The sequence below is a fragment of the Idiotropiscis lumnitzeri genome, chromosome 1 (genome assembly GCF_059441095.1).
Source record: "Idiotropiscis lumnitzeri isolate Australia: NSW breed Sydney's pygmy pipehorse chromosome 1, RoL_Ilum_1.0, whole genome shotgun sequence".
Lineage (NCBI taxonomy): Eukaryota > Metazoa > Chordata > Actinopteri > Syngnathiformes > Syngnathidae > Idiotropiscis > Idiotropiscis lumnitzeri.
Window position 1 is genome coordinate 26791560 of NC_142391.1, and position 15928 is coordinate 26807487.

General features: G+C 40.9%; 1 protein-coding gene and 1 non-coding gene across 2 annotated transcripts in view; one reads left to right on the plus strand and one right to left on the minus strand.

The window, feature by feature from the left end:
- Positions 1-4241: 4241 nt before the first annotated feature.
- adgrv1 (adhesion G protein-coupled receptor V1) overlaps positions 4242-15928 on the minus strand; it is a 95581-nt gene continuing 83894 nt past the window's right edge. Inside the window, exons 94-96 of the mRNA XM_088292310.1 lie at positions 11905-12090; positions 9144-9324; positions 4242-4616 (exon numbers count right to left, since the gene is read on the minus strand). Of these exons, the coding sequence (XP_088148436.1) occupies positions 4498-4616; positions 9144-9324; positions 11905-12090 (486 nt within the window). The 3' untranslated portion in view covers positions 4242-4497. The remainder of the gene's footprint in view (positions 4617-9143; positions 9325-11904; positions 12091-15928) is intronic.
- On the plus strand, positions 5905-5978 carry trnai-aau (transfer RNA isoleucine (anticodon AAU)). The gene has a single exon. It is a non-coding gene; the product is annotated as a tRNA-Ile (tRNA).

Genomic DNA, 15928 nt, shown 5'->3' on the forward strand with positions numbered 1-15928 from the left:
ACATCATTTGGGAAAGGTCACATGACTTCCCACTGAGCTCAACACTGTTGCTCTCTCTTTATCGCCGCACCAGCAAACCTACGCTTGCTTTTGCAACGTCGTTGTCCGTCCTGTGCTCTATGTTTGATAATGGCCGCTTATATAAGTCTGTAATGAGGATTTCTAAAGACAGAATCATCGATCGATGCAAATCCAACGAGACCGCAGTGACGTTCATCGCTGACGACCGTGATGATGAGCGTCGCGGCGGCGATTACTTGCTCAAGGGCGTGTTGGGAAAAGACCAAATGAGACTTTGTGGCACGAAAAAGCCTCTCTGACGTAAAAAACTCAAAGTTGATGGTTCAACAACTTACACAACTATTCCAAGCTTCAGCGGGGGTTAAAAATATCAGCAAGGAGCGTTCCGTGTCAACTGTCCGACACTTGGGTGCAACGTGTATACGGCGGTAGCATTCATTCATGCATGCCATCCATTTAGGATGTACATGCAGTGAAAAGCAAGAACATCCCGGGATTTGCTTGGACATACACGTAAGCATGAGCAGAATACACATAGGACTCCACACTGGGCTCACTGTGTATAGTGGAGCTGCCATCTACACAATCAAATGTGTGTGTGTGTGTGTGTGTGTCGTTGCTGACTTGATGTGTCTATTATCCCCCGTCCCCTAGAAGGCTGTTTGCTTAGGCCGAGAGCGTTGCCTTTCACTTTGCAGATTCGTGTTTCAGCTCAGAGTTGAGTGAGAGGTGAGAGAGGCGACAACATGCACCGTCCGCATGCTTCTCAAGCAAGGCTTCTCAAACTTTATGGAGAATTTCTCTCACACAATAGTGATCAGACATTGCATGATTTTGTAAATCAATTATCCCTTGCCTTGTTAAATATCTCGACCTCTCGTTTCATAGGAGCAAATATTTTTGCTCTTATTGTTGTCGTCTAACATTTGTGTTGGTGCTGCTGCAAGTGTCGGACCGAGCGCAGCTCCATTTTTATCTTCCTGGCCTTTGGATTGAGTGCACGCTAAAGAGCCAAAAGGCCACGTCACCTTTCAGCAGCCTCAAATAAAACGGCGGGATGGCAGTCCTGCTCTACAACCTGGCGGCACGGATGTGGGTCTGGCTCGAGTTACCTCGCCGGAGAAAGCGGGAAAACAAATATGGAATAAAGTGCAAATTTTGTCTCTCTTTTTTCACCGAATGAAGCATTTGAGGCCTTTATTTTTTTCTTCTTTTTTTCGCCCGTTAGACAAAAGTGTCAGCAGCATGGGGAATGTGGTTTGAGTACAAGCGTCATGTGCGTAATACACGGATTGACAAATCCTCCGTAGCTTTCAGCACTTTCTGGAAGATTTTAACACGCTATCAGTGAAGTCATTTGTCAGAGTTTCTCTCGTCTTAGTTAAAAAAAGGCTAAGTATAGATGATGCTTACCTTGCATATTTGGATGTGAGTCTCCTATTGGTCAAATCCGGTTTGTGCAACTTTTCAACTCACGGATGGATGTCACAGGGTGCGGATTGAGTGATACAGCTCCAGACTGACCACTCTGTTATTGAGTTTGCTGCTATTGCTGCTGCACACAATGTTCTCTGCAGAAGGTCACGTTGGGGGATGCCAAAACAGAACAAACAGGATGAATCAAAGAGAGCATTATTCTCTGGTGCATTGATTCAAAGAATGTCAAATTAGGTCAAACCGTGGCTCCCTTTGCAGCAAAAGCTTTGACTCAAAAGGGACATGACTTGGTTTCCTTACATTATGACGACAACAATAGATGATGATCACGTTTCACACGCTCACACCCATCGGTTGCATTTCAAATGTGATATGATCTTGTTTTTGTCGTCATGACAGTGCAGATTGGCGTCAACCTATCAACGTGCAAGAAAGAGCTCAGATTCTGCCTGTTCAACGATAACAATGCTGTTTTGAAAAAGCAAAGCATAAGGAAAACACAGAGTATCCATTTGATTCTAACCAAGATGAAGCCTCTGCATTAAAAAAAAAAATTCATGAGTCCCAGTGTCCTTATCAAACAGCCGACTGTCAGAGTGAAATAACAACGTGCACATCACAGCGAATGATGTAACCTTAACTGGCGTGGAGGCCGCGCTTGCGACAGCTTATCAAATTCAAGTCAATCATCACATTTGAAATGAAGAGTCGACTATCTTTATGAGATCTTCAGCTGCGTTTTGCTCCGCTCTTCTGAAAAATAACAGCGTGAATACGTCTCGCTGGAAGGTGGACATTCCAGTGCTATTAAAAACGATATATTTCGCAAATGGATTATATTATCTGACGGCAATCCATTGTATGATAAATGTAAGACATGATTAAAGAAATGTTATGTAATATTGTTATTGTGTGAATGAATGCCGGAAGCCTTCACACAGATGTTGTTCACCATTTTCAATGACATCGGAGGCACAGAACATTGAAAACATCTCTCACCGCAACATTTTTGAAACAGAACTCAGTACAGTTATGCACCACTAAAATTCGATTTATTGTTGAATTAATACCTGCATGAAAATGCCTATAAGTGCAAATTGCGACTTCGGTTAAAAAAGTAGACTAAAATTCCCAATGCATTTCAATGAGCGTCAGTTATACATCGCTTTTGCTATTTGTGGGCAGGCGCATATTTTTTCCGTCTTCAAAAAGGCAGTCATGCATCTGGTTAGGAAATGTACCCCCAGCCCTCCCTCGATAATAGATAAGAGTATTCTTCCTGCTCCTCCAGTTTTATCCTTGTTCACCCTCAGGAAGGAGAATGAAGTCATGAGCACATGGAAAGGGGACAATTCTAATATTTGTTTCTGCACTTCTTCAAATAACACACTCCGCCGTGTTTATCTGTGACATTGCCAGAATCCATCAGCTGATTAGAGCTAAAAAAAACAAGAAATATGTATTATGTTATCAGAGACATATTTTAAATACACAGGAGCCTCAGAATTCAAGTAAGCATAAACCAAAGTTTGTTGCCATACAAAACATCATTTGGCCACATTTTTGCTCTTGACTTGCAAGCGCAAATTTGAGTCGCTTTGGAGCGGCAGAGAACTCATTTCAACTCGCGTCATATTTGGAAGCAGTTTGGCAAATATTGAACAAAAAAAGAAGGCTGCAATGCCACTCCCAGTTGTAGTTTGTTCTCAAAGTAAATATAAAACAAAGAGAATTACACAAGTATTGAAAACCAGCACAAAGCTTGCTAACTCCGCTTAGCTTAATGCTAACAAACACGGCAAACCGCCATATGGCAACATTTAGCAACTAACAATTGATAGCTGCGATTAATGAACGATGCATATTTTATAATTGTCACAAATATGCATGATTGAGGGCTCAAAAGCATGGAAGCGGGGAGGATTACACTCAAAATGGGAATTCAATTGCAAAAGAACAAAACAGGAAAGTAAACGCACACATGCGCGAGGAATAAAATCAAAAACAAATCAACAAAATCCAAAAGCAAGATTCAAAGTTACAAACACCGGAATAAGACTCACCATGACTTAATTTGGGAATGTGACAAAAGACAGCAAACAAACAATGAAGCGAATAGGACAGAAAGAGAGTGATGGGTCAAAACGTGCCAAGACTTTGACGCATGTATCGAGTAATCTGAAGTGCGCATTTATCGATACGTGATTCAATATCGGGAAATTACACAAAAAAAAGGCGAGATAGGATACAAGTAGTAACTGGTCTCATAGTAACATATTTCATAACTTACTACCAGACTCTGAAGTTTTTTTTTTTTAATTTAAAATTTTTGTTGTTCTAAAGTCGTTTTTAAAGCGTTGTTTTTTTTTTTCTTCTCACGTGACGAACAGGTTTAATTTAGAAGTGCCGCGACACCTCACCAACATTGGCAAAATTGTTCATTATGAGTATCGTAATAAATTGAAATTAAATAAAATAATTGACAATCCCGGTAATCCACAAATTCATAAAATCAAGACGGTGCAGGAAGAGGAAATGTGTTTGTTTTTATAAACATAAAAACATTAAACAAAATTAAAGTCAATATCACAGGCTTTTGTTGTAAAAAAAAAAAAGTTCATGGAACTTCATGAGTTGAAGCAGATGAACTGAAAGCTTTATATGACGGTTTATTACCTGCTTTTCTTAATAACTCAACAATGCATAAAATAAATTTCAGTTTTTCCAGAAATATTGATACATTTCTAGAAAATCCATAACAAAAAAAACATCCACAATTAAAATAGATGGAATAATATTTATTAAAAACTGTTAAACAAGCTCTATCACATTTAGAAGATCGCTACAAAAATTCCCAAATTTCCACCCAGTCAAACTGCATCCATTAATTTAGTACAACATTCTGATAAAGGTTCATACATCCATATAAAAGCAGTACAAATCATATCAAAGCTCTTGATGAAAATGTTCTAGTCCACATTTTAGTGCAAATCATCGTGGTATAAAAAATACTGTGTTGTGCTATGAGGACGTGAGGTGTTAGAGGTGTGTGTCGGCGATGGGGATCCTTCGCAGCTCCACAATTTGGGAGCTGCTGACACTGCCCCCGTCGTGGCTGCCTGGGATGGACTCATTGTCACTCACATTAAGACCGCTCCCTGAAACAAAAACAGACACGCTTGTTAATAATAATAATAATAATAATAATAATAATAATATTCCCTTTATTAGTCCCACAATGGGGAAATTCAAGATTCGAACCCAGGCCTCCTAGGGAGACTGGGTCCTGAACACGGCACCTTAGACCACTCGGCCATCCTGGCAGCCAAAACTTCGAGATTCGAACCCAGGCCTCCTGGGGAGACTGGGTCCTGAACGCGGCGCCTTAGACCACTCGGCCATCCTGGCAGCCACATTAGTAGTGTGCCATGTAATTATGTAAGACATTAGTGATTTAATCTCTGCCTTATCAGATAAGAGGTATACTAGAATACATGACTGAAACGCTCTTATGTCGGGACTGCGACTAGGCCACACCAAAACCTCCATTTTGCATTTTTAAGACAGTCACAAGATGACTTGCTGTGTGTGTGTGTGTGTCGATTGTTATTGTGTTGCAGAACCCAAATGCGCTTCAACTTGAGGTCACAAACAGCCAGACATTCTTCCTCAAGATTTTCTGGTAAAGAGCAGAAGTCACAGTTCCATCAATGACAGCAAGTGATCCAGGTCCTGAACTAACAGAGCAACCCCAGACCATAAAATTACGTGAAAAATGTGATCAGCCACAGTAAATTCAAGGTTTCACAAAGGGTAAGCCAGCTTTAAATAGTTTTTTTCTTTAATGAATCAAATAACCATTTTAAAACTACATTTTAAGTTTACTTATCATTTTCTGACCTCTACATTTGTTTGATGAGCTTAAACATGAATGTAAACTGAGGAAACTGGAAAAATACAAAACTAGAATTTTAGAAGAGGGCAAATAATTTTTCATGGCACTCTTACTACTTAAACATTCATGTTCAAATACAACAGAAAAACACTCAAATACCCTACTAAAATCTTCCATGCACACTACTGAAACATTTTCAAAAGCAGTACTGCAGTCCGCAAAACTCTCAAGAAGTTTTTGGTCTCTCACAGGCACACGCGCACACTCACACACACATACAAACACACAACAGATATGCAGTGAACCGCGACACTGAAAAGCTTTCACACAAACTAACTGAATTCTTATTCTTTTTTTACTTAAACATCGTCATACACACTACTTAAATGCCTATCGCACAAAAGACTCTGACACAATAACGTTTTACTTGCACACACTACTAAAATTCACTCATTTACAGTCCTGAAACGCAAGTACCCACACTACTGAAACAGCACTTTTCAGTATGTTTCTGATCATATTCGGATAGTTCTTTGACACCCTCGACACGTGGCCGGTTAGCTCAGTTGGTTAGAGCGTGGTGCTAATAACGCCAAGGTCGCGGGTTCGATCCCCGTACGGGCCACTGACATTTTGAGGTTTCGCCGTAGCTGTGTGGAGACGAGTCATATGAGACTTGGCAGTCAATTAACTCTTCGAAGGCAAATCAACACCATAGTTGTGGGCACTGAGCATTTTAAATTTATTAGAGAAAAATGCATGTACAGGTTCACAATGTGAAATTTCGCAACTTTCTTTTATTTACTGGTAAATCTAAAATCCATTTTGTCAAATGAAACTGATTTGTTGTACATAAGCTTTGTAACACCTGCACAAAAGAATTCCATGTTATACAAATCTTTTCATTTTCGTGTATTTTGGGCCACTTGGAGAAAAGCCATCAATTTTCAGGGTGAAATGTTATTTATGGTATTTTTCATTCCTGTCAATTCAAATCTGGTCAAATTCGACGCAAAAGGTACTCAAAGTAAATCGATTCACCTGTTCAAAAGTCCACCACTGATTGATGGACGCGTCCCCCTACGTAAAGCTCTCGCATCCTGTACAATTTAATAATTGAGAAAATTTTCAAGAAATCTGAGGGTGATTGACAGCTGTCTGTCCGTCAACTGAAATGAGAAGTGTAAGCATTCTTTAAGCATGGGACAAACTCACACCCCATGCTGTGTGTGTGCGTGTCAGGCAGATGATAAGAAAATGCTTTGCTTTCACAGTAAAAGCAGCATGTTAATAATCAGCCCATATGCTGACTAGACAAACGTGTTTAATGCTTCACGAGCCAATGAAGTGTGTGAAGAGCCTCATTACTGCGCTGCATTTCGGCCTCGCCCACTTATGTAATTGTGATTAGACAATTATTTTTCCAGTCGACTGCCTCGCTCTACTGGTCTTGGGGCGGGTGAAAAGTTCACTGTGACATGTGGCGGAGGGGAGAGGTCGAAAGTCACAGGGGGAGGTGTCCAGCGCTCAGTTGGGCTTCAACACACAAGTTCGTGTAGTAGCTCTTAGATTTTATGAACACAACTTTTAGTGCAATATAACGCAAGATACCTTCTTCTTTTATACATGGACCATGAATGAAAAAGATGTCAAAGTGCAATTTAAAGCACATCCCTTCCTTTAAATATGGGGGGAGTGAATTACAAAATTGAATTAGCCCACATGATCACTGAAAAAGCAAAAAAAAAAAAAGCAAAGCAAGGCGACAGCCGTTAGATGCTGTTGCCAGGCGGGTGCTCGCTGCTAGCAGTTAGCCGCTAACACCAGAGACGTGTGCTGTGTCATACAATGAAGGTTTCTCAGCACCATATATTAGCAAGTAAATATAATTCTGAGATGGGGTTGTGTTCATTCAGCATTCTGTCGGACTGACGGACCGGTCCGAATCAACTAATGGACAGACAGACTTCCAACGGATGGACTGACAAACGAGTAGCCAGGTCACTGGCGGATGATGAAGACGGACCAGAAAATGTTTTATTTACATCCAACTTTATTTACATATACGTTACGCTGTAGCGCTGCGTATCAGCCCACTTAAATTACTGACTTCAAGTAATCCAAATATTTATCCATTTTCTACTTATCAGAGTGACCTACCCACGTTCTGGGTTCATTTGATTTTTGCCTCACCTCCTCAAAATGCTGGCCAACCCTGAAAGGAAATTGGTAATAAATACACAATTGAGTATTCAATAAAAGATTTCTGTTAAAAAAAAATAAAAAAAAAAAAAAAGGAAAAAATGACTGACAAGGTCAGCACAGGCCCTGCCATTGGCTGGCAACCAGTTCAAGGTGTCCCCCGCCTACTGGCTGAAGACCGCTGGGATAGGCTACAGCACCACCCGTGACCCTTGTGAGGACAAGCGGTACAGATAATGGATGGATAGTCAGCACAGAAGTCTATTTCTGTTTGGAGTTCAATGTGAGGATTGTGGGAGTCAATTCCTTAATTCAACAATAGCATTTGTGGAAAGAATTGCACTCATGACTCCAACGGAAACCACTCTGACTGACAAGTGTCAAACATGTACTGAAGGTAAATGACAGCCAAACTATTAGAAACACCTCGCAGCATGATGCGGTGCAGCGGTACAGCGTTGAAAACTATAGTGACGGTCATACGTAAATTGTCAAATTCATACGTGAGATGTTTGTCCAGGTGAAGATATTGTTTTAGAGAGAAACGATGGGCTGAATACGCTCCTATGTGAAAGCATTGCTTTAAAGCACTTGGAGGCACAGTCACAGCAAACCGGTTTGTTCTCGGTAAATGACACACTGAGATTACGCTGAAATGAAATAGAAACCAGGAAGAGATGCTTACACGAAAAGATGAATCATAGCGAAGTCACTATTTTATACTTCGTAGGTTTGATATGATGTTGAGAATGTTGCCTGACGGCGTTGCAACTCAGTAGCACTGAGCTTTAATCGGATAATTGAACAGTTCTGAAAACTCCATTTCGTCACTTGACTGCAGTCTACGTGTGTGTGCGTGTGTGTGTGGTGATGGAGTTCAATAAGCCATATATGTTACATTTTGTTAAGGAGCACACACAAGTGATGCGCAGGTGAGCATTGTTAAAATAAAAAATGCACATAGATCAAATATAACGCGCTCTGCGGACTGGCTCGCTGCCACTGTGTAGTTCTTCCACTGGTCGTTGTTGACTTGACACTGGAAAAACAAGTCTCTGCATCTCCCACCGTTTTTGAAATAAAGACGGGAGGAGAGCGATGGGGATGATGATATCCTGGGGATAACAGAACTTCTTGAAAATAGAAATTGTTATCACAAAATAGTTGTATTTTTTTCCATTTAATTTTCTGTGTTTTAAGACTCATTTCAATAAATAGCTAAACTGTGATGTGTCCAAGACAGATATTTAGTTTATTCATTTTCATTTCAAATTAAAGCATATTTTCTCCAGCTGTTGTGAAATGTGTTATATTTACTATATGTATTGTTTGTCTTCATGTATTGTTGTGACAGTGGTGAGCTAAAACATATTTTTCAGGAAAAAAATGTTAGTCATGAAGCCATGTATTTTTGAGGTGGCATTTGGTGTTAAAAAAAGAAATGGAGACTCATTGATCTAAAGAATTATTGCATATTCTACAGTGCATCTGACTTATTTTGCGCTTATTGTTGTTTGCTTTGTACTTTTTAAAAATCTTTTTTTTTACTTTTAGCTTTTTTTCACATCTGCGCTTTGGGGGTCCTCACCAGTTTTTAAGGCAAATATGAGGTCATCAAATTCCTGGGACTCCTCGTCGGCGGTGACCAGGTCGGCGTTGATGAAGCCACCGTCAGCGGGGTCGTACGTCCCCATCACTGGACTGGGCTTGAAACCGCTCATGGGCTGAATACTGGTCCTCAGCGACGCACGCTCCCAGTCTGCTGACACCTGACAAAAAGTCATCGGGCACGTTTTTATAAATCTACATTTTTTTTGGTAGGATCTTTATCTCACAAACAGAAAATAGGAACATAACACAAATACAGGGTGGGGCTGAGGAAAGTCCATTTTGATCGTTATCCTCGCGCACATTGTGTCAGTGGCGCCGTCATGGTTCTGTGATGAGTTTGGGTCAGCCAGAGTGCACATCGTTCAAGCACCCCAAAAGGTTAAGAACAAGGTCGTAGTGAGTTCATGGGGTGAATGGGAGGTCACGTGGGTGTTTGAGTTTTAGGGAGTTAAACAGCCAGCTAATAACTCAAGCACAAGACAAAACAGACAAGTCATAAAGGACTTGTACTGGAATCCTTTACACCTTTAGCCAAGTTTGTATTGGTTTAGGTTTGCCTGTTTAGTTTTTTGCATTAATATGAATATATTGATTCACCAGCTTTCAACCAAATTTTTTTTGTGTACATCCAGGAAAAGTAGATCTGAGTTTTAACAAGAATCAACCCATTTATTTACTATTATAGTATAGTCGACACCCTGGACATGTTGCCAATCAATGGGAGGTCTTGACAAGAACTCTCTCATTTAAGAGAATACCCAGCTTGACTTTTACAGCCTTCCATAAACTCGTCTGACTCCATTGTCTGCTCCATCCGAGTGTCCAATATGGAGGACAGCGTCTTAAGCCGTTCTGGACCCCGACTTCATTTACATTTTCTCCAGTACTTATCTTTTGTACCGTGTCGGTGAGAAACTCAGAAAGGCTACGATAAACTCAATATATTTTGCTCACAATTATTCATGAGGTTGTAAAGAAATGATCCGATATTCAGGGTGCAGCCAATCACGACCAAATTTGTCAGACATATGACATCCATTAAAATCCAATTCAGGATGATTTTGTTCAACTATGTCACAGTGATCCGGATGAAATTTGTTGTTTTTAGGAATTGTTAATTTTGGAATTCGAAGAACACCTGCTTTTATCCTCACTACTGTAGATCAGGGGTCCTCAATCCTATTCCTCGAGTGTTTGTGTCCTGCCTGGTCTCCGTCTCACCCTGCTGCAACAGGTATGTTCAAATGATGCAATGATCAGCAAGGTCTGCTGAAGCTAAATAACAATCCTGATCATTTGAATCAGGTGTGTTGCAGCAGGTTGAGAAGGAAAACAGACAGGACGCCGGCCGGCAGTCAAGGAACAGGATTGATGAGGCGTGCTGGAGATGGAAGTCGATAACGCAATGATTTTTCTTATTTACGGCGTTTCCATTGCATAGTTTCTACTTGCGCCGGTTTGGTCGGGTTTCCACTTCAAAATCAGACCATGGCAAAAATGATATACTTGCACACAACGACAGGAGAAAAACACAGGGCTCCTGTGTTGACTTCCCAGCAGGACAGACAAATGATATTCAAGATGGGACTGAGACCATTTTTTTTGCGTGTTATAATTTCGCTCCAATTTCTTTCCGAGATTAGAAATACCTGTAAGCACTCATAGTCTTGCCAAGTGGTGTGGGGCTCTTATCGCTCTCGAGATAAATCCCGGAGAGGCAGGAGTGTGCTCTCATGAATAAAATAAGATTAGAGGATTCCCCGTGAGCGGAGGGACTTCTAACTCGCTCACTCTTCCTTCTAGGGCATCCTCCAGAGGCTGTCTTGAGGATCCAGAGCCAGTATTAAGAGTGATGTGCGCCTTTGTGTGTACACTGGCTCAAACGCAACAACGTCGCATGGCACTGCCAACTGCTCGTAAGAGTGAGGTTGCACAAGACGAGTGGACAATGACCATTTGGCTGTTTACGCAGCAAGATTGTTACATAACGTGAATCGGAGTGTGGCATAAATGTTCCCTGCGGAGTACAGCGCACTCAGCTGATGTGAGAAATATGTGAAGTAGGAGCGGCAATGGACACCAGGAGACATGGGAATGAAGGCCTGGGAACAATGGGGATAACCGGGGCAAGAGAAGAGGGAGAGTAGGAGCGGTCACTATTCTGTGAAAAGATTTAAGAGGAATCCATCAGTTTCCGTCAAGAGTCATACTAATTAATGATGACTTTTTGTGATACTAGGTGAATCACGTCTTTATGTGATTTTGTGGTAAAATTACAAATATACAGGAGGATTTATGAGAATAAGCTGTAATCGTTAGGATGAATTGATGACACGTTGAACTTTTTTTGGGGCAGGACAATACAGTCAGAACCAACGAATAAATTCATCCGAAACAGGAAGTTCATTACATACTATTTTTCTTTTTCCAGAACCCGTCACAAAGCTGCAGACACATTTCATGAGCAATTTAGGTCTACAAGTGAATCCCTGAACTGTACAGTTCCGAACCTTGACCAAATATTTTAGACTGAAAGTTATTGAGGGCCCACAAAAATTTGGTGTTCAAATCTGTAAGACTACATACAATTCAATATTCTGCAAAATTAATATTCATTTTTCTTGAAATGGCCATTGTTCCTTCTATGACTGGCAAGTGCAAAATTGAGATTCAAGCGCCGTATGGTGGCAAGCCTAATATTTCAAAACCTTAGAACGTGTGCCCCCTTGGTGTGTTACCTCTTCCATAGCGCTGATGAGGTTTTGTGTTGATTTGTTGATGTCAGCCCCAACAGTGGTAGGGCCCCCTCCCTGATAGGCGGAGTCTGGACTGTCCTGGCCACTCATTTCCACGTTGTAAGTGGCTTTAGCGGGCCAACACAGCTGGTTGTGCATGACAAAGTAGACTGCAAACACATACAGCCCCTGTGAAGCAGGTGAGGGAGGAAAAACATTTAATTGACATCAATTAATTCATATTGCGTCATATAACTTCTGTTTCCGACAGTTTTTTTTTTTGGGTGTAAACTTTACATGCATCATAAGAGGTTCACAGAAATAAGCATCGGTTCAAGCAGTGCTAATGGAGGATGACGTCATCCTTGGGACATGACATCATTGGCGCCCTGGTATTTGTGCTTCAACCACTTCTGCAGCATTATCAAACCTTCCTGATCAAACAGTGCCAGGATGTGAATTACCCCAAAACACAGGGGCGCCAAATACCGCGAGGCCATCTTGTATTTCACGACACCTATCACCGGGTGATGTCTGAAACCGCAGACGTAGATGAAATGCTTGAAGGGGGGGAGCAGTAAAGTGTGAATGTGAATGCATACAGGTGACCTTCCCTGTGGTTTTCAAAAAGTATCAGCAGCGATTTCGGTTTTCCATTGTTTGTTGTTCTTTTAACATTACAAGTTGTAATAAATAGACGTCAGCACACAACTGCCACCATTGAAAGTGCCTCTGATTAAATTTAAATACATTTCAGATGTTCTAGTAGGCTTTAACTTTTTTTGTTATGGTCAGTGCTGTTCAACTAATTAATCATAAAATATTTCCATAATTAACTGCGATTAATCACATTTTTCAACTACTATTTTTTGTGAATCTTGTAACAGAAATGTATTTATTTTGACATTAATGTAAAATCTATTCTAATAGCGTTCTTTGGTCCTTGTGATACGTGTTACGACCGGCTCTGCTAGGGAAGGAGGGAAGTAACGTAGACCACGTTGTAAAAAGGTTTGGAGAGAGTTTACAATTTATTTTTAGTGAAGAAAAGAGGTAGGTTTTGAACAAATGAGCTTAACCAAAAGGTATTAACCACCTTCACAAATGTGTACAAGTAAACACTAACAAGTGTCTCCAAAATTTACAAAAGTCCATGCAAGAGACATAAATAGCGCGAGCGAGGCGAACGGAACTCTTAAGTCCCAGCCGCCCTGAGCAGCAGAACCGAGGTCCTTTTATTGGTCCCAGCTGCACAGGTGGTGCTCGTTGATAGGGCGGTCCATTAGTAACGAGCGGGAAAGCAGTCCACCAACGAGGAACGAGCGGGAAAGCAGTCCACCGATAACGAACGAGCAGGAAAGCAGGCCAACGATGAGGAAGAGGCAGGATACTAGTCCATTTACTTTAGTACGAAAGGGTGGAAGAGTTAACGCAAGACATGAGGGGCGTGGCCTCGTAGGTGGGCCCTAGCCAAGGGCCGTAACAATACGATCTAAACAGAGACATCTTTAGAAAAACTGAGTTAACTGCGTTAAATGTTATTAGATTAATCTTCAGAGTGAATGCTTTAACATTGACAGCCCTAGTTTTGTTGCTTTCTAGTAGGATAGAATATAAAGGACACCCAAAAGTGTTCATGGGTTTATGATATTCAAGGCAAACTACAATCCTACGTTTGCTTGATGCCTGCAACCACGTGTCAATGTTTGCAGGACAGCAACCATGAACGCAGCTCCACGGACATAAAAGCAACATGGGTGCTCATCATCATTAGCAGCGTATGCAGCCAATAGAGAGAGGCTTGTTATGTAAGCGTACCCTGATCAGTGGAGAGAACATGCGCTTAGAGAAGGCCAAACAGAACAAAAGAGAGATGGACGGACGGTGGTGGAAATGCGAGTATGAACGAAAGGGGGGAGTGGCCACAAGTAGGTGATGTGGATGAAGCATAGTAGAAGGCATGTTATTTGACATTTGAAATGCTTCAACACGATCGTAAAGAACACGCCCAAACATCACTCTGCGCACCTTCTTTTTCCCTGGCAACACCTCACAAAACAAGCTAATTAAAATTAATCGCTGACGTTGAAGTGAATTCAATTTGAACCGCGTACAATGCTTTTCCTCTCTCAGCACACAGATAACACTCGTTCTATTATTAGAAGGAGGACAAAAGTTGAATGAATGTGAAAAGAGAGGTGAAATTGAATTGTAAAGCAGCCAGCTTGCAGCCCGGCAGACATGAACAATTGGTTGCGAGGGTACAATGAGTTGAGTCAGCAAGCGCTTAGGACGGGGAATGGATGCGAGGATTGGGTTAGTGTCTCCTCATTTCAGTCCGTTGTGTCACAGGTGTGGAGCAATAATTGAGATGGATCGAGGGAGTGAAGAGAAAAAGAGTGACACGCAAGCTTTGAGGTTTCTGACTGACAAAAGAGTCACACCCGGCTGACAACACAGCCGCACAAACACAAACGTAGTTCTGCGCAGTAACCTGTAGCTTTTTATTGGCACCAAGTAAGAAACTGCTCAAAGGTACGTGCCCCAAATGCACATCCACAGCACCGAGCGTAAACACGGAAGCTTTTTAAGACGGAAAATTCCCAGCACGATGCTGAAGAAAAACAACAGCCCGGATCTAAGACAGGACAGTGTTTGTTATTCTCCTCTTTTCCTTCTTATGTTGATGACTCCATAATTTGTACAGCTGTCTTTGCAATTACCATCAAGATTAGATTTTCTGTATTACAAAACTCATTGTCATGCAGGGACGTTCTAGTTCTAATAGAAGACGACGCATTTATAAACAAATAATGGGGCCTTCAGATATGGTATCTTAAATTACTTTTCCCCGTTGGAATTTAGAGACCGACCATTAATCTATTCCAGCCGTCAAAAAAAAAATATACCCAGAAAAATAACACTCTTTAATATGATACTAGTAATAGTTTTTGATATATTTTTTCCCCTCTATTCAGTGGACACTATACTATTAGTTTTAAAAGTGTACAGATGTTGGAAAACCGGGACAGAATGGCGGCGCAAACCTCTTCAAAAATGTGACATCGTTTCTGTTGTGGAATGTCACATGAGTGCTCCAAGACTAGTAAAAATGTCCTGTTTTTTCCTGGCAAACACCGACCTTTGACTTTCAGGAGCATGGTTACGCTATTGGCCACAAAGAACCGATGGCATGATGTCACCGATCACATTGGCTGTCTTGAAGCTCAACATTGTCTGTTGGCTTTGACATCATTGCTCATTATCATGCGTTGGTTCCAACAAAAATAAATTGACTTTAGTGCCACGTTGTTGTCTTTTACACATATATGCCACATATCACCAAGCCCTACCACACACTTTTACAGGCGCATTACGTCTACACCGCAGTGACGAAAAGAGAAACACAAACAGTCAGACTGGACAAGGGTCTCTTATTTATAAAAGTGGATACACATTATTCTTCCAAGGAGGTCGTTGCAGAGCAATATATCTATGTGCTATTTAAAAAAAAAAGGGAAATTAAAGGACTTTCCAAGTCCAATACTATTTAGTATTTTCACAGAACTGCTCAAGTCCGCACACAATGAAAAATTGGGATTGGGATTGCGTTCCGGTCTGCACAACTCAAATTCCTTCATAATACACAAAATGTGACATATAGTATTTAGTGTAGGGCTGGGATTAAAAATAAATAAATCGGTAAATCAATTTTCATCCATTTTCCTTTTCATAGCCCGATATCGATTCATAAAACCAAATATCAATACTTTTAATCACGTCTTTTTCCCCATATATTTACATGACTTCACGTGTCAAGCGAGATCTTACCACCCAAAAGTAGCGCATTAAGAAAAAACGGCGGAAGCAGGGAAGGCAGATGTATTTATTGTTTTGATCAGGTCATGTTAAATAAAACGTACATGATTAATGTAACTGCATTGGCTTAAATTCTTAATGTAAAAATGAACATTTTTACGAATGCACCAAGTTACAGCAAGTTTGTACTAATTTCAGCATTGTTTTT